At 38.4% G+C, this 19,821-nt stretch overlaps 1 protein-coding gene across 17 annotated transcripts in view; it reads right to left on the bottom strand.

Annotated features, from left to right (window-relative positions):
- Positions 1-19,821, bottom strand: part of SCEL (sciellin) — a 273,404-nt gene that overhangs the window by 68,748 nt on the left and 184,835 nt on the right. For 14 of the 17 annotated variants that reach the window (XM_070520021.1, XM_070520022.1, XM_014859936.3 and 11 more), the window contains 6 exons: positions 16,984-17,043; positions 13,298-13,366; positions 7,888-7,956; positions 7,257-7,295; positions 6,090-6,170; positions 3,639-3,704 (listed from right to left, as the gene is read on the bottom strand). In XM_070520021.1, the coding sequence (XP_070376122.1) occupies positions 3,639-3,704; positions 6,090-6,170; positions 7,257-7,295; positions 7,888-7,956; positions 13,298-13,366; positions 16,984-17,043 (384 nt within the window). The remainder of the gene's footprint in view (positions 1-3,638; positions 3,705-6,089; positions 6,171-7,256; positions 7,296-7,887; positions 7,957-13,297; positions 13,367-16,983; positions 17,044-19,821) is intronic. The other 3 variants (XM_014859944.3, XM_070520026.1, XM_070520028.1) reach the window with 1 other exon arrangement.

Raw genomic sequence — 19,821 nt, 5'->3', positions numbered from 1 at the left:
TTAAAATGGAAAGAAATTATAGGTCCTGATAGCATTTGACAAGAATATTTCAGAGGAAATAATTTTGCTGAAACAGGTTGGTCATTCAAAACACTATGTGGTTGTTTCCCTGCTCAGGAAGAGAAGGAAGAGGAGGTCAGAGAAAGGTTACATCCCAATGACTAAAAAGCAACCTTAGAAATCAGCTAGAAAAGGTTTTATTTAAGTTCAAAACTTTACATGTTGTCTTGCTATCATGAATTACAGCTTTTCTCTTTAATCTGGTTTTATCAAAAAGGGGGTAAGAGACTTTCAAAGATATTCAACTCTTAATCCCAAAATTTTGTTTGATTACCCAGGTCTTAACCCTCTCATGCAAGACTAATTTGTATCGTACATAAAATGATACTTGTTTTAAGAAAATGCTTTTTTCTTTAGCTATAAAATATGGCTATTTTAGAAAAGTAAATTTTCTCATTTACGCTCTAATTAAATTCACCAGGCTTATGTTAATTATATAGAGAGAACTACATGCAGAGAATTCCATCTATAGTTATAGATATAGAAATAAATACAGACATAGACAGACATATAGTCATAGTTATACATATAAATATAGATAAAGATGTGACGTCATGGGTTCTTCTGTTGATAAAAAAGCTTGAGACCCTTTCGGTGCAGTTTACCTCATGTCTCTAATAGACTTTAACGCAAACACAAATTTTCAATCCAAACACAACTAAGTTTGATTCTTCCACACTGTATAAGTCAAGAAAGGAACAACTGAGGGTCAGGGTGATCCATAGTGTCAAAGGCTACAGAGGGGGGAAAAGGGAAGAAAGGTTCAGGAAAAGGACTCATTCCTGTAATGACTGGGAAGCCTGATGGTCTTTTCAAACGTGCTGCACAGACGCGGGTATGTGGGAGAAATGACATCTCCAGGAAAGACTAGGTGATGGAAAAAATGAAAGTTCACAAAATTAAGAACAGAAAAGAGAATGAGAGAGTCCATATTAAGGGGAAATTCTTTTGCAGGATAGGAGGGGAGAGAAGAGGGGCAAGGACACAGTGTATGAGTGTAGGATGAAGGGAAATAAGGCTAACATGGAGCCATTAGCTAGTATTAAAATCACAGTCCCTCATTTTTATCTATTTTTGACCTATTTTCATTTTCTTTGTGGTCTTCTGGGGACAAAGATCTCTTTTTGAAGGCTTTGCTTCCTTTCATCATTTAATAATTGCTTCTATTTTCCAGTTTTTACTAAAAAGACTATTTCTCAGCCCTAGGAATGCACTGGCATTAAAGGTGAGAAACAGAAGTTGTACTTTGAGTTCTGCTGAAGAAAAGCACTTCAGAAATCAAAGGCATTGCTACATCGTTATTATTCTCTCCTTCCCCTGAAAACTTGGCATGACATTAGCTCTGATCCTCAAAGAGAAGTCTTTCAGTGTAGCCATTATATTAATAATCTGTGACTCTGAGAAAGGAATGGATATCTAAATTGATCAACCTAGTCCAATAATCTTCTCTTTTCCTTAGTTCCAGTGCTGTGGATCTGATCCAGGAATCAGAAATAGGAGCATTGGAACTCATTTTATCCTCCATGTAAATCACATCCAGCAATGCATAAATTGTAAGGGCATCTAGCCAAGCACTGTCAGTTCTATGCAAACAGAGAGCCACAAGCTCAGTAGGCATTGAAAGCATGAGCTGGTAACTCATGAATAATCCTTCCATATTTTTACACAGTGATATAACCAGTTGCTTATTATAATGATAATTTATATCAATATTGGAATAATGAATAGAAGACAAAAATAAGAAGTTATTTTAGAAATAAGTAATAAATATTTCTAAGTACCAGTTATTGTCTGTCAAGACAGAATTGGATGGATCTTACAATACTCAGGAAACAATAGTATCTAGCAAAACTCCTAGTTAATATTCTCCCATTTAGGTAGCTCTATGAAAGTTATCACTCATAGAGAAATATCTAAACACAGTCTGAGGGGAAATAAGGTTTTAAACTAGAAATATAATCCATACTTGGCAGTTCATATGATTGGAAGTCACCTATAAATGAGCAGGTTTAAAAGAAAAAATCATTTTAACAGAAGGTGTATGTAATTTCAAGTAGTGATTGTTCAACATGTTCAATAATTGTGTATCGATATAAAATAATGTATAACATATAAATAATATATATATATATACAGATACAACAACAGGTGTGAAAAAAGCAACTTGAGCTCTTTGTGTCTATTGGTCAACTAAAGTTTATTTACATCCTTATAGACCAAACCTAAGTTATAATAGAAGATATTTAGTTTCAAATATTTCCATTAGTTGGAAATCACAGAGATATAAAAGCCTGCATAGCAGGTGAAAATTTTAGGAAATTAAAACAATATAGTATTAAACAAGCACAACATTTAAAAACTCTTTTTTCCAATTGTTGAATTTGGAAAATAAGTACCATTGAAACCTGGAAATATTTGGTGAAGATACTCTAGAGATTGGTGACCTGAAAACAATTTTGGATACCCTAAAGCAAAACGCAATCAGAGACCTATTTTTCTTCGACATAGATTATAGGAGTTCTACACTTGTGTCTGCTTCCTTGAAGGCTGGAGTAAGGCTCCACGTTTTGTTTACTGACATATCTCAAGATCCTAGAAAAATATCTGGCACACAGTAATCACTTATTAAACATTTATTATATTAAATTGTTGTTGACATTCCTAGCATGGAAATGGTAGAACAAGGTGTCCTCCCCATATGGTCTATAATTTTAGTTATAATTATTGCTCTAAACAAAAAACTAAAAGTAAAAACCACCCATCTATCACTCAACGTTTTCAAGAAACTTGCCACAGCAACCCCATGCACTCCTCTGGGCTCATCACAGCCCGGAAGCAGCTGTGCACCAGGAGCTCATGTTGGAGCCCCACCTGCTGGTGGACTCCATTCTCTTCTCTGCCACTCAAGCATTGAATTATGTTCCCCTCAAATTCATATGTTGAAGTCCTAACTCACAGTGCTTCAGAATGTGAGCCTCTTCGGAAACAGGATCATTGCAGATGTAATTAGTGAAGTTAGGATGAGGTCCTACTGGAGCAGGATAGGCCCCAATCCAGTATGACTGGTGCCCTTACAAGAAGGGGAAATTTGGACACAGACATGCACGCAGGGAGAACGTCATCTAAAGATGAAGGCAGAGATCGGGATGGTGCTTATGCAAACTAGCGAATGCCAAAGATTGCCAGGAAACCACCATAAGTTAGAAGGGAGCGTGGAACAGATTCCCTCTCACAGCCCTCAGAAGGAACCAACTCTGCCAACACCTTGACCTTGGACTTCTAGCCTCTGCATCTGTGAGACAATACATTTCCGTCAAGCCACCCAGTGTTTGGTACTTTGTTACGGCAACCCTGGCAAACTAAAACAGCTACGTACTTACTCCTCGCAGCTTATCAGGGTTCCTGCCAGGGGCACTCATACCCTGACCTCGCTCCCACTGGGCACTGTCTTATTCAGTGCTCAGAGTTCACAAAATTGCCTCCAATTTATTGCAAAGCATCCACAATTATACGTGTCAATATCCTACACATTCCTCCATCAAGTTACATAGCAATTACATCTGACACCTTTCCCTTACCTTCTGCTTGCTCCTGTGCTTGGGGTGGCATTATAACCCGGAGGGGGCGGTGGAAACCAGGACTGTCTGTTAAGAAATGACATTAGTTATAAACATGGTGGTTGAAAGGCCTGGTCCCACCCACATGCCAGGCAGGAAAAGCTGAAAATAATTTGACAGTTAAAAAAGCAATGAGACGACTTTTCTACAAGGCCCTGGAAGTAAAATGAAAACTATTTCACAAATGCTATAGGAAGTAACTGCCCTACAATCCCAGCTATCCGCTCCTCTGAGTAAATTCCTTTTCCCATTTCTTTTGACACTAAACAATGTAGACTTTTCTTTTAAAAGAAATCTGAGGGAAATCTGGAAAATAATAACATCTGTGAAATGTAAATACTAGGTTCATGGGTGTTTATCATCAACATACCTCTTTTTCTCTCTATTTTTCTACATATCTGAAATATTTCATGATAAAAATAACAATAGTCTTATGCTCTGTTCAAAATACAGCTTTAAAAAAAACTGTAATAGATGTTAGCTCAGCAACAATCTTCTTCAAGCAAAAAGAGGAAGATTGGCAACAGACGTTAACTCAGGGCCAATCTTCCTCACACACAATAAAACAACAAACAAACAAACAAAACTGTGATAGACAACTCTGACAAGTAAGAAAATTGGAAACAGTAATTCTAACTTCAATTATGTATATATGTATATGTATATACACAAATATATATACATCCGATTAGAAAGATGTTTTCTTATTACTAGAGCATAATTTTAATTGGTAGAGATAACTAAGGGCTCTTTCAAAAAGACTAAGATATGGACCAAAAATGAAGGTGTTCAGAGGAGAGTGACGTAGCTGAGAGAAGGAAAAGCTGGGATAAGCAGGATAGAAGAGCTCGCTGTAAATTCTTGAAGCAGGTATTCTCTGAGGCACCACAGGACTGAACCAAGATGAGATGAGAGTAGATCACAGCAGACTTCAACTCAGTATAAGTAGTAGATGCTCTCCACGAGAGCTAGTCAAAGTTATGTCACAAAAGGGAGAGTCTCATTGCTGGCTAAAGTGGTCCTCAATTATGCCTAACTGGTCAAAAGAAAGATTCTTGCAGTGGGTAGAAGGTTGAACTAACTGACCTTAAATTTCCCTTCCAACCTTAGGAATCTGTTTCTAACAGGCAAAGTGTCAGGGGGATGTGAAATTTGAGTCTAAGAGAAAGGTGACCACATTTCTGAGACTCTGCAGATACAAACAGAATTCCAACTACAGGAAAAATAGAATCGGTTGCTTCTCTCCAGGATGGCTATGGAAGCGTCATGGCAGTCAGCCAGTCCATCTACAAACATTGAGCACCTACCCTATACCAGGCATAATCCTAGGTGAAAGCAAAGAAAATAAGAAAACTGGGGCTGGCTCCGTGGCCGAGTGGTTAAGTTCGCGCGCTCCGCTGCGGCAGCCCAGGGTTCGGATCCTGGGCGCAGACATGGCATCGCTCGTCAGGCCACGTTGAGGTGGCGTCCCACATCCCACAACTAGAAGGACGTGCAACTAAGATATACAATCGTGTACAATCATGTACAGGGGGTTTGGGGAGATAAGGCAGAAAAAAAAAAAAAGATTGGCAACAGTTGTTAGCCCAGGTGCCAATCTTTGGGGGGAAAAAAAGGGAAGATTGGCAACAATTGTTAGCCCAGGTGCCAATCTTTAAGAAAAAAGAAAAGAAAAGAAGAAAACTTAAAAAGCACTGAGGCTCATGAATGCTTGTTTCCATTAGCATCATGAATCGCTAGCACTGTGTTCTCTTCAACAGGCAGAAATCACCTCCACCATCACATTCTGTGTCATGAAGAATATCCTGCCACCACAGGACTAGCTTCTCCTCCTACTAGATAAATGGAACTCAGCACAGGAAAAATGTTGGAGGCCACACAGGGAAGTCCAAGGAGGTGGCAATAATCACGCAAACACAGATCCATGTCTCCAGATAGGGCCTTTGACTCTACTTGGAAGGAGGGTCGGCCCAGTCTACCGAGCAGAGGACGCGGCCACGATGTGGGCTGGATTCATGGGCATGGCAACATATAGTCACACTGCAGTCAATATTTCAGGGTAACACATCCCCTTTGGTAGGACTCTATTAAAAGGTGTTACCTGAAGTAGCTCACCCTTCAGTATTTGAGCTCTACCACCAAAAGCATTATCTAGATATTCAACACTCTGAAGGAAATGAAGAAAAGATCACATATTTGAAAATGAGATTAGCAGAAAGAAGGACTGAAGTTTGAGGACAACAAAATCTAGTAGGCACTGAACCCCTGGGAAGTGGAGGAAGGAGCAAGGAGGAAGGGCAGAGCAACTTTCGAATGCTGCCCGGGGGCCTTGGAGGATGATTTGGTTCAGAAATTAAAGAACAGCCCCTTACAGAATATTAGCAAGAGGCAGACACAAGGAGCCTGTGGTACCTCTTTTTCTTTACAGGAGCAGCAGCAGAGGTGGAAGCGGGGGTGCTGGTGGCGTTTGCACTGAACAAACCTCCAGGTTGCCTGTTTAATGACAAGAACAGCAAATCATCACATTCCTGAAACTTTTTTATTCTACCTTACCTTTGAAAGGTCTTATCATCTACTTATATCCCACCTGTGCTCTATCCACCACACAATGTTTCACTTGCAGAACGAAGAACAAAAAGAAAAATTTCCTCCCTACTTGACCCATTTTATACAGTGTCAGGCTCTCATCTAAGTAACTAAAACAGAAGGAATTGAATGAAGAAAGCATTCATCATATGATGTTAATTGTGTGTCTGAAATCCAGACCAATCAATTCAGGTGTGCTATGGATTTGTATACATATGTATACACTTATATATATATGTATTTTAATCCTGTAATTATATTGTGACCAACAGAATTATATAGCAATTTTTTTTGCATTAAAAGAATTAACTTGTTTAAGAAAACACTTAAAAATATACCATTTAAAATCTCTATTTAGCATGTATTGATATACACAGACCCTCAAAAAAATGGAAGTGGCCCAGGCCTGTTTCAACTGCTGAGAAGTGTGGTCCATGGTGAAAATTACTTTATTTGTAATACAAATTTTAAAACTAATTAAGTTTTCAAAAATCTACCAAGTTTGGGCTGTTTATAAGTGCCAGGAGTACATTCCAGGGGAAATCTGTTTTATTGAACTAGGTTGTTAGCAAACCCATGATTTCACGGCTCAATTGAGTTGTAGACGTGATGGGTGTTTTGAGAGGCAAGTGCAACGGGGGGAAGAAAGAGTTAGCTGCCATAGGAATAGGGAAAATTAAAAAGGTTCTGTGGGGGAAAAAATAAAGAATCTAGATTTTAAAAAAAGGAAGAAAAGCAAAAAGAAGAGTTAAGCTTTGGTGTTTGGTTAGAGGAAAGGTCGACAAACTCTTTGTCTTCAAGTCCAGATGGTAAATATCTGAAGCTGTGAGGACCGTTTTGGTATTTCTACCTCTCAAATCTGCCTAAGTGAAAGGGAGTGGCTATACTATAATGAAACTTTGGCCTGAGGGCAGCGTACCTTAGTTTTTCTTAAACACATGCAAGAGTTACACTTTATTCTTAAAACGTAACTTCAGTTAGAAAAGTACTTACGTCTTTGTTGCTTCTGGTGATCTAAACGTGGACATGTTTCTGGTAAGGAAAAAAAAAATGCAACAGTTTGAGCAGCAAGAAAGAATTTATACTTGCATTGATTTGTAATTGTTCCTGGATTTAGAGTTATTATTATTAAAATTTAAACATTATTTGAGAGTAAGAAAGTCTCAGTATTTGAATAAATTTGATAAGGTAATTTCATAATCTTTTTATCTCTTATACTAGATTCCAAAGGAAACTTTTTTCCTTCAGAAAATTCAATATCATTTAAGCCCAAAGTTTTTATTTGTTGGGTTCAGTAATTTTCTTTAGCAATAAGAGTATAAAATTGGCAATTATATGTATTTCATAATCTTGCCACCAGGATAACTTAAACAGAAACATAAATCTGGTAGGAATGACGGCCTGAAGCAATGAGCTCTCTTGGTTTTTAACCCAGGCAACAAGATTTTATTTTTCTCTAACCACCAGCAGGAGTACTTTTTTACTCCAGAACTCTTGTATTAAAAAATAGAGGATAAGAATTTACAGAAAGATATTAAGTAGGACTGAAGAATTGTAAGTAAATAAGTAATGCTTAGAGAAATATTATACTTGAGCCTTTCCCAAAGTCAGTAGATACTGGTACCTATTGGTTAGTCGGTTATCCAAGGTATTGGCCTTATAGGTTTTAGTGGCATCATTTCTGTCTGAGATCCTTTATAAAGAAACAAGACAAAAGTCTGGATGAACATTTGGATTATTAAACTCCTTTCAGACCTCTTTTATGCTAGAACAACTTCACAACACAATCTCTCTCTAATCAAGGGAACTTTTTCAGGTGTTAGATTTAAAATTTTCTAATTTTACACTTAAAAAAGCTGCTTATGGGGCCAACCCCATGGCCGAGTGGTTAAGTTCGCACGCTCCACTGCAGGCGGCCCAGTGTTTCGTCAGTTCAAATCCTGGGCGCGGACATGGCACTGCTCATCAAGCCACGCTGAGGCGGTGTCCCACATGCCACAACTAGAAGGACCCACAACTAAGAATATACAACTATGTACCAGGGGGCTTTGGGGAGAAAAAGGAAAAAAATAAAATCTTTAAAAAAAAAAGCTGCTTGTGACAAAATCTATTTATGAGGCTATTTTGATACAGTTTGGAATTTTTAAAGTTTATGCTTTTCTACTTGCCTCACTTGCCTTTCTGACTCATCAAGCATTTAACTCATTAACTATTTTATATTCATTATTGTTTAATAATGAATATATTGTTTAATATCTACTCAATGACAGTAACTCCTATGTCAGTAAAAGGCATCAATGGAAGACATAAGGATTTTTTTTAATGTTTATGTTTGCCACACTCATTTTATTTTCCTTCTGAGCACACAGGAAGACCACATTTCCCAATCTTCATTGAAATTAAGTTGGGACCACGTGATTGAGTTCTAGACTGAAGAATGTGGCCAGAAATATTGTTTGCCACTTCCAGACCCATCATAAAACCTTTTGCATGATCCTCCATGCTCTTTCTTCCCCTTCCACCATGGCTTTGGTACCCATGGGTTGACGATGGAAGCATTAAAACATGGAAAGAACTTAGGTCCCTGAGTCACTTCATGGAGAGAGATCCCTCCACCTCTTCCAGCCAATCACAATGGACTCTGATGAGAGCAAGCAGTAATCTTCTGTTGTGCTAAACCACAGAGATTTAGGGGCAAGAGAGAGAACTTGTTAAAAGAGCTATTCTACCATGGCAAATTAGTTTACTTTGACTAACACATTTAGTTAATAGGCCCTACTGGCCATCAGAAGTTTTAATCTCGCTAATCTGGAGTCTCCTCAAGGAGGGTAGGTCTGGAAAAGGTATACTTGTCTGTTCTTTGGGTCAGGAAAGAAACTCAGGAATCCTCTAGTCTGCATGCTAATGGTGGGATCTCATGACTATAGCCCCTACTCCTTCCCTTTTCTCCCTCTCACCAGATAGGAAGGTTTTTCTTGTAATGTGGAACTGTCTTCTGGAGCATTCAGCAGGCTTGCACAAAACTAGGATGCAGCAAAATTAGGCTCAGGAAAAAAAAGAGTCAGAAAGAATCTTCTCTTGATCCCATACTATGGGTCTACTATAACTTTCTCTAAATATTCACTTTCACCATCAACTTTAGTACAGGGCTTTATATAAACTATTCCTGGGAAGATGGACACTAACTTTGCTTCACTCTACAAAATAAAAGTCGGGGGCTGGCCCAGTGGTTTAGCGGTTAAGATCACACACTCCACTTCAGCAGCCTGGGGTTCGAGGGTTCAGATCCCAGGTGTGGACCTACATACCATTCATTAGGCCATGCTGTGGCAGCATCCCACATACAAAATAGAGGAAGACTGGCATGGATGTTAGCTCAGCAACAATCTTCCTCAAGCCAAAAGAGGAAGATTGGCAACAGATGTTAGCTTGGGGCCAATCTTCCTTACTAAAAAAAAAAAAAAATCATGTAGGGAAAAATATGACTTAATTTTCTTAGCTTTAAAATAATTTCAATCCCTAGATGTTATTTTGACATGTGTAACTAAAATACTGGCTCAAGGGCCAGAGCCGTGGCTGTGGTTAAGTTCGTGTTTTCCTTTTGGCTGGTCCAGGTTTTCACCAGTTTGGATCCGGGGCGTAGACATGGCACCACTCATCAGGCCATGCTGAGGCAGCATCCCACATAGCACAACAGAGGCACTCACAACTAGAATATACAACTATGTATTGGGGGGCTTTGGGGAGAAGAAGAAGAAGAAGAAGAAAAAAAAGAAGATTGGCAATAGATGTTAGCTCAGGTGCCAATCTTAAAAAAAATTAATAAAGTAAAGTAAAATAAAATAAAATACTGCATAAATATTTAACTCCAAAATTAAACATTGGGTAAATATTTAAACTCTAATATATTAAAATTCTATGAGTCAACCCCAAACACACTTTCTGTTTATGGTACATACTGCCACAAACTGATAACTCTTGAATGCAAAAAGGAAGGAAGGCTGGAATCCTACAAGCCCCATAACCTCAAGAGACTGTTCACAGTACAGGAAGTGACTTGTACAGAATCCTAGAATCCACGTATAAAAACTCACATCTAAGGTGGTCATCAGGCCAAAGACTATGAACATCTCCCCTGCTACTGAGCCTCTGAGATGTTTACATTCAAAGGGCTTTGCAGCAAAACACCATGAATACCATCAGTAGGATGTCAGGAAACCCTAAGTCTTAAATCTTACATGTTCCTTGGGAACTCTACTTAGACTCTATAGCTCTCTGTGAGACCCTCATTCAAGATAAAAATAATCTTGGGAAATTGCTGCTCTGGTACAGTGAAAACAACAATGTGTCTAAAGCAAACAGAACTTTAATATCAAACCTTCTCAAAGTATAAATAAAGGTGAGTCAGATGTTAAAATCGAATGAAGTTAAATTCTACAGTGTAAATCTTTATGGGCAATACTGACTGCACGTAATAATAAAAATAGATACCCACTACTCTTTGCCACTCATTTTATACATTTTCCTCTACTCTTCAGAGGAATTACACCTACAGAGTAGGTGTAATTATTTCATTTTATAGATGAAAAAATGAAGTCTCAGAGAAGGTGGGTGACTTTCTCTTGGCCACACAGCTAGGAAGTAGCCTCTCTCTAAAATCTTTTCAGTAGGGCCCAATGTCATATGCCTGATTCTGTGGGGTGATTGTTCCAAGACTCATATGTTAGGTCAATGTGTCTTCCTTCAGTTATTATTCTTTCTCTCCCATGCCACTAGGGGTATCAGTCTATGAACAACAACGGAGAAAATTCTAAATCACCATTCCAAAGTATATTGCAATTTCTTATTAGGGAAATTAAGTTTGTACTTCTCTTGGAAATTAAGTTTCTGCCAACTTCTGATATAAAATAGATTGTTTTACTATGAGTCAGTCTTGGAGACAGGAAATACTCCAACAATATAAGCAGCAATATGATCGAAAGCCCCCAAGGAAAAGTTACACTTCCACCACAGAACACTAGAGGTCTCCCTAACCTCGGTTTTCCAACTTAGTAATTAAACTACCCTCAGGATTCAGGACATAATGCATACTGCACACACTATTATTTACTGACGTCCCTGTAAAACATCTCATATTTTTACCTACATGTGTATATTTTAAAAGGGAACTCTTTAAATGTAAACTCAGTACTTTTCTCATATTCATTTAAAATAAATACAGTATTACTGAAATGCACACAACAGATGTATTTAATCATCTTCCTCCTAAAATTATTTCACATCTCGCATTTGGAGTGGCCTACGTTATAGAAGTCTGACTCCTGCTAACAGAACTTGCCTTTCTTCACTGACCCCTGTGTTCTCTCCCTCACATCTATTTCCACTCTTACAGAGATGTAGCTTACTGTTGGGAGACAGGACTGCCAGGGGAATGAGCTGACCAGGATACTTCTTCCAAACATGCCTTAAACCTCCATGTAATTAAAGCATGTAATCTCTGTCCTCATTTCCTAGTGTATAAAAATGAAGGGGTCGGGCTAGATTTGTGGTTCTGAATTTTGGCTTCACATTAGAATCACTTCCTAAGGTTTAAACATGCCTGAGTCTCACCTCAGACTAATTAAATCAGAATCCGGGGGTAGGTGAGAGGTGGTAGGATCAAATTGCCAGTAGAATTTTAAAGTTCAGTCTGTGGTTCTAATTTGCAGACCAGGCTGAGAACGACTCAACTAGTTTGCCTGTGCCGTCTGGTCTGGTCTGGTCCACTGCTAATGTTCCAAGGTTCTGTCTTGACCGACCCGAGAGAAACTTTCAGGCACTCAGCCCACAAAAGCTTAAGTCTCCCAAATATTATATCGTTTCTTGAGGCCTAATTATCTCAATATCAAATTCATTCTTAGAAATAGCGTTTTCTTATTCAGTTAACGATGCAATAGGACAGTCTGCAAGGCCAGGGTGAATGAACAGAGGTCCTCTGACTCATCTCTCCACACGCTGCTGTGGAGACAAGATCTTGCACACATACTTCTACAAACTCATTTTTGTCAAGGCTTTAACTACAAGAGTGAGGCCAGCCCCTTAGGGATACCAGTCCTCTATTAGGGAGACTGACTTAAAAAAACCTATGAAGAGTACAGAAGGATACACATTTGCTATATTAATTAACACTGGCATAGTCTGAATATAGAATCTGTTAGATACCATAAGTTTCAGCGTATCTGCTTGAAATGCGGCAGAGGACATTTTTGTCTACACTAGCAGCACGTCTTTGGCTACAGGGAGTGACCTCAAGTCTCAATGGCCTCGGGTGTCTATTATGTAGAGACTCCAATTAAAAATGTTAACTTTGCTCTTTTCTTATGCTTACTAAGCATCTCTACCAAATATAAAATAAAAATGTGATTTGTGGCATGTACACATCAACCTGAATAGACATTGCTACTTTTCTCTATACAGATGAGCCCTTTCCCTTTGAGCAAGAGAGAACTAACAGCAGGCACACTTAATAGATTCATTCTATGAGCCATATGGTGACTCCAGTGCCAAAAGAGCAGTTTCACTTTCCAAGGTAAAGAGGTAATGTCTTTATCCTAGAATAGATCAAACCTATTGTATTGTTAAAATTTACAGTCTCTCCAGAAAGTAGTTGTACAGGAACTGCTGTTTCTCCACCATCAGGATAGAAGGACCAAAAGTTAGAACAAGGACTGACTACTCATATTCACAAAAATAAGTATTTTCTCTATTTTGAATTGAACAGATGCCACGTAGTGCCCACTCTACCTATACTCAATGCAATTTCTTTGGAATTTTTATATCAATTGACTATTAGCAGGATTTTAGAAAAATCTTTTAGAAAAAAAGATTTTATGAGTTGTGAAGAAAAAGATAATTCAGTCCTTATAGCCCTTCTGTCTCTGGGGATATCAATGGTTCAAAGCTTACTTTGGTAAACATTTAAATACTTCATGCTTTATAAGAAATAGGATTTAACATGTTTCACATTCCGCTTACAAGGTTCAAAAACACCTTACCTGTCCAAAGTGTCATCAGATCTGTACCGACTAATTGTGGCTTTTGGCTCATCTCTCTCATTTGTTTTCCTGTAGCAAAAAAAAAAAAAAAATTACAAAAAGATCAAATAAATTTCAAAAAAAAATAGTTTATAATGCCTATCATGTATTTAGTAAAATTTTGACCTATTCAGGTAGGAAATGTACATATTATCAAGAAAAGACAGATTTTGGGTATCCAAACTTCCAACGTTTTGACTTGAATAGAATAAATTATGGCAAACCCAATTCCCCATGCTAATAAAGGAGTTCTTCTCTAGGTCTGATTATTTCTAACTACAATGTAACACATTCAAACTGGGGATAAGGACATATAAAACAATATAACACAACATGCAAAATGGTTAATAACTAATATGTACTCTTGTCAATGTTGTTGATTTTTACATAATAGGTACTCAATCCCTTATAATCAGCTATGTCTTGTTTGCAGAGTTTCAGCAGCACCATAAGCCAGTATAACAGGCTAAAAAACAAATTGCTATATTTAAACTTCAGCACCGTGGACAGGGTTGAAAGAAGAGAATTTGCTGGCAATAGGGAGGGAAGGAGAGGGAAGAAAGAGGAAAAGAGAGAAACAGGAAACGCTGGAAAGAAATGAAAAGAAGAAAGTGGGAGGAGAGAGAAAGGATAGATGTGGGAAGAAAAGGAGAAGAGAGAGGAGATAGAGAGAAGGAGGAAGAGGAGAGACAGAGGCAGAGAGAGTAGAGGAAAACAGATACACAGAAAAAAGGGGACAGGAAGAAGACAAGAAAACAAGGAAAGAGAGGAAAGAAGCTTCAATAATAGGAATCATGTTCATCAAAGCAGTGGAAATATCTTGATCAGACATAAATCAGCAAAAAACAAAATCCTGTTTAATGCCTTATATGAGCCCATGGTAGAGGGAAAACAAGCTCTTTGAGAAATTATACCATGGTTTATTGTGTTTGCATTTCAAAGCTTCATTTGAAGCTGACAGATCAAAGGTATTGAATCAGTAAAACTACTAAAACAGTATATATAAGATTTAATTTTTAACTTGATGTAGTAAATTTTTATTAAGTAAATATTTGGAGGTAAACAATATATAACGCACTGTGCGATGACTATGAGGAAGTCAAGAATGAAATAACTGTGGACACTACACACACAGAGCTAGAGGGACAAATTGGATACGTACATCCAAAGGTAGAAAATGGTCAGTGTTGTAAAAGAGGCTCAGGTGAAGTGCAAGGAAGTTCCAAGTTGAGAAACTTTATTTCCAGAGGTAGGAATCAGAAGGCTTTATGGATGAGGTACAGTTTGAGCTGCGTCTTAGAGGATAAACAGATGTGAACATTTTCAAATAGAAGTAGAGGGAATAATGTCCATAAAGGCAAGAAAAAAAGTAAAGAAAAATGCCTAATGCAATTACCCAATTTTTTAAGGAAACCCGGAGTGAAATCATGGTATGGTTCAGCATCGTGTGTAATGGGTGAATGCAAATAGGTGGGGCCATCTGACCCCCTTCCATAAAACAGCCCCTTCACAGACACCATCACTTTATGTCTCATTAGTTGGCTTTAGTCTTCCTAGCACTTGTGGCAACACGACATAGTACATTGTGTTTATTTATTTTCAGTCGTCCTCACCACCCACCTTCAACTAGGATGCAAGTTCTATGAAAGCAGGGACTTTGTTTTGTTCCCAGTCCTTAGGCCAGTGTCTGGCTCACAGTAGGCATCCCTGCAGGCATTTGTGCTATCAGCCTTATTTGACATGTTTTAATGATCTGGCAGAGGAAGTACACAGCAAAATTTCTTAGTTTGTGCATAATACGAAGCTGTTATCTAAGGTGATGAGAATATATTGTTTATCTTCCTTTTCCTTTATTTTCAGTCTCTGCCTATGCAGAGCTCTTTGCACACATTGTCACTTCTACAGGAAGCATTTTTTTCCCTGCTCCATGCCCACCAGCCACCCTTTCTTACTTGTAAACTTTTCCTCCTCACCCTTCAAGCAGCAGCAGCAACCCCAAAGACCACTTCCTTGGTGAGGTCCGATTTATTCAGGCAGAGTTAGTCTCTCTATTCCAACAGCACTGTCACACACTTCTACAGTAGCACTTTCCATAGCAAATGTTAGTGTTTTAGTTTATGGACCCATCTCTTTCCACGAATGTGAGAGCTCCTTAAAGTCATGGTAGTGTCATGCATCTTTGTACTCCCAGCACCTGGCACAATGTCAGCATGAAGTAGGTGCTCTAAAGCAGTGTTGAGTGAAGCACCAAACAGCTTCTGCACAAGGGCAGGAAAGTGCCAAGTGGGCATCCATTTGAACACATGCAAGGAGAAAAATAATCTACACTACCTTTTTAGGAAGATGTAGTTTGAGACACTAGTTATAGGTCAAGGTGAAAATGTCTCAGGCTTACAGATTTTTGTTACTGAAGGTAAAACCTCAATGTGCTACTTTAGCTAAAATGCTATCCACCAACAGGAAGGGTTCAGAAAACCGATACAGCTTAAAATACCAAATAAGCACACAAGGCATTAAGCTTCTGTTGTCCTAAAACATACTAAGAACATAAAGCTTAGTTTTCCCAGTTACACTTCAAAACCAGTATGTTCCTTTCGTTAATAGTTCCAGAGAAATGCAAATAAAATGGAGGGGGCCATGTCCACTGGTGGCTGAACTCAAAGATCAGGCTCCCTTTGTTTGGTGAGATGAAGCCCAACTGAGAACAAGGCTGTAATCTTCAAAATCATGAAAATCATGGAGAGGACACAGGTAGAATCTGTTGAATCACAGAACAGTCAATCAAATGGAGTAAGGCTGGAAACCAGAAAACCAATCAGATTCTTTGTGCAGAGGGCTATAAGCTCAGGACCCTTAGAACAAGTCAAAATTATGCACAAGGGTAAAAGAGGGCTTAGAGAAATTCATACATAAAAGTTTCTAAAGTAGTCATATTCAAGGTGTCTACTTAACTTTTTAAAGTCCACACAAAGAAAGACAATCACACTCCTTTACCAAGTACCTTTTGGTGACACAGAGCCTACTAGAGCAGATAAAATTGTATCTGATAAAGAATTAGTTTCTTCTGATGGGTGTGGTTGTTTGTGTTTGTGTGTAAATGTGTTTTAATAAGAATATTATTTATTTACTTGATCAATCTTAGATTATTTACATCATTGTGATTACTAGTTTTGTCTGATTTTTCCTACTAATTTGTATTTGCCAGTCTAATTGCCACTGAGTATCATTTAGTGTTTTTCCACAAGCCTAAGAGTTTCTAAAAGAAGTGTACTGTCCAATACAGCAAGTGAACTTGGAGCTCTGTCTGTATTTTAGGTCTCCTTTCCCTAAGGTTCAGAGATCTTTCATCTGGTGATGTTTCTGTGGGAGCCCTTTCCCTTTCCCATCAGGAGGGCCCCCGCAGTGGGGCAGGCGGAGGATTGGTTCTTCGACACCTCCAGGCTGTAGTTCTGGAAGCACGGAGCTGGAGAAGCAGAGTTTACCCTGTAGAAACCCCTGATGATATCACAGATTCTCCTTCACGTGCTCAGAACATCAGGGAAAGCCTGAGGCTAGCCACAAATATTCAGCGTGTCTTAAACAAGTCTTCTCTCAAAACTACCGTCTTTGTGTTTCTGCTAATGATGTAACTTGTCTGAAACACTCACCTGTCCAAGGCATCATGGGAATTATGTCGGGTGAGCACCACCCTGCCATGATTTTCATCTCTACAGAGAAAGAACAAAATTAAGTCATGTGAAAAGTTACCACAGTATTTAGTAAGCACTAAATAAAGGAGACAGGAAAGAGCTCACAAGTTTTGGCAAGGTTAATTCATTTTACTTCAGGCATGAAAACACAACTACGTATTTATTTTAACCAGTCAGCACATGAAACATCATGGTGAAAAGAAATAAGTTTGTCAGTACAAATGACCATTATTCTAACTTATCCCACGAGATTTCCATGTGATTCAACAATGGAATGAGTGTTTCTTGTTTTGTTTGTTTCTTTGTTTTTACCAAAATATGAGAACATGCGGTCATCTACTTTATATGTACTAGAGGAGTCCTTTTCTATAGGAAGGCAAAAGCTTTCTACCAAGAAGTTTTAAATTTAATTATGCCTATTATGTCTGGAAATTTTCTTTTGATAGACTTGATAGTGTCCTTGACTAAAAGTAGGAAAATAAGCACCAATATTTGTGGTTAAGGATGTTTATCATTTGAAGGGAAATTTAGCCATTTTTGAACCGTGAGAACACATAGTTTGCTCTGTTTGGTCTTTAAAATAATCCTGTAAATTAAGCAGGGAAGACACCCTCATATCCAGTTCACAGATGAGGACATTGATCATGGATTTTGTGGCTTTCCCAAGGCCAAAAGGTTAGCAAGTGACAGAGGTGGATCTAGGACTCAATCTTTTTATTCCAAACCTCTGCTTTTCCTCTTGGTCCACCCTGCAACAGACCTTCCTACATAAAGTCCCAAAGCTATGTCTTTCTTACTTATATATAAGCAGACCTATAGCAGACCTGAAAGTACAGGCAATTTTAGGAAATGTCAAAGCTTGTAGTAGAGCCTTTGGCCTTGAGCCAATGCAGTATCTGAACCTTTTTCATATCAACCTAACCAAACCTGATATACCACATTTCTCCTGGTTCTGCTCCACTAACATTACTCAACACTCTGGAACCATTTATAATAAAGCTATAAAGGAACTATAGTAGATAATTAAAAAGAAAGTTGAACAGTGAAACTGAAACAATTCCAGCAAATATACACCCTCAAGGACCCCAAGAGAACCTTTTCATCCCTCTTGTTATCCCCTCCCTGAGCTTGTGAGAGAGTAGCAAACACCAGACGTGTTTTTACCTGAAGGAGAAGTATAACACATAGCCCAGAACTGGGCCAGTGGGAGTGAGAGAAGCATCAGAGCCAATTTCCCTTTCATTCAGCAGCTGCCATGCCAGCCAAGCTGGCTTCCCTGGGCCTTTTTAAGGAGGCATGCCTGGCATAAAACCATCATTCCTACCAACTGTAATTTGTCTTAGACATCTCTATCTTTACCCATCTGTGCAAATGTTTGCAACCCAAAATTTATGATCTACATTTGGCATCACTCTACCACTATGGGAAAATAGAAATGCTTCATTAGGCTTCAACAGTTGAAGAAGTAAATTTGCTTCATCGAAGGAAATGATTGCTGTCCAAGAGTGTTAACTCTAAAACTTAGTATGAGTCTCCAAAAGCCCCTATAGTTCCTCAAAATAATAATATTTAATACCAGAAGTTAATAGACATTTTTATTTAACAGTTACAAGTATGGCTCCTCAAATAAGCACATATGGACAGTTTAGCAAAAGGTTTACAGTAAGTATTCTGTAATGCAGGGCTTTTCAACCTCAGCACTGTTGACATGGGTTTGATAAATTTTTGTTTTGAGGAGTGTCCTGTGCATTGTAGGCTGCTTAGCAGCATCCCAGACCTCCACCCATTAGATATCAGGAGTAATCCCCAATTTTGACAAGTAAAAATGTCTCCCGACCTTGTCAAATGTCCCCTGGGGATAAAACTGCCCCTGATTGAGAACTAGCGGTATAACGGAAAGGCAATGGGTCATGTTAAAAATCTCAACTCCACCACTTAATAGCTGCGTGCCACTGGACAAGTTACTAACTTCTCTGAGCCTCAGATTCCTCTTCTGTAAAATTATGATATAATACCTACCTTGTGTGATTGTTGTGAGATTTAATAATGCTTTATAGGTAAAGTACCCAGTATCAAGCCTGACACATAAGAGGAATCAAAAAAGTATACATATTTGTATATATATATATATATATATATATATATATATATAATTTATGATAAATATATCTAGGCTGGACAAGTGTCAATTGTAAATCTATGTTGGCAATGAGGCAATGTGCCTATGGTCATAGTTTTCAGATCTTTAAACATATACCTAACAGAAGCACAGCTCAAAGCAGACAAAACCTTCTTGGTGGTTAATATTTTCCCTTACAAATCTACCACCACCTTTCCAATACCTAGAGGTATATGGCCCAGTCAGGACTTAAATGAGCTGAGAATTTATCTACTTCACTTGAGCATAAAGAAACTTTAGATTGGGGCCACCCTGTGGCTGAATGGTTACGTTTGCGTGCTCCACTTCAGCGGCCCAGGGTTTCACCAGTTTGGATCCTGGGTGTGGACATGGCACCACTCATCAGACCATGCTGAGGCAGTGTCCCACACAGCACAACCAGAGGCACTCACAAAGCTAGAATCTACAACTATGTACTGGGGGACCTTGGGGAGAAGAAGGAAAAAAAAAAGAAGATTGGCAACAGATGTTAACTCAGGTGCCAATCTTTAAAAAAAAGAAAGAAATTTTAGATAAATGATTATTAAATTTGTAAATTTGGAGTAATACTACTATGCGTTTGTTTCAACTGACATCATCAACATGCCCCAGGACTCTCCCTACCATGGATTAAATAT

Source organism: Equus asinus, chromosome 11 (genome assembly GCF_041296235.1).
Source record: "Equus asinus isolate D_3611 breed Donkey chromosome 11, EquAss-T2T_v2, whole genome shotgun sequence".
Classification (NCBI taxonomy): Eukaryota; Metazoa; Chordata; class Mammalia; order Perissodactyla; family Equidae; genus Equus; species Equus asinus.
Note: the sequence above shows the minus strand (reverse complement) of the source record. Positions and strands in the feature narration are given on the sequence as shown.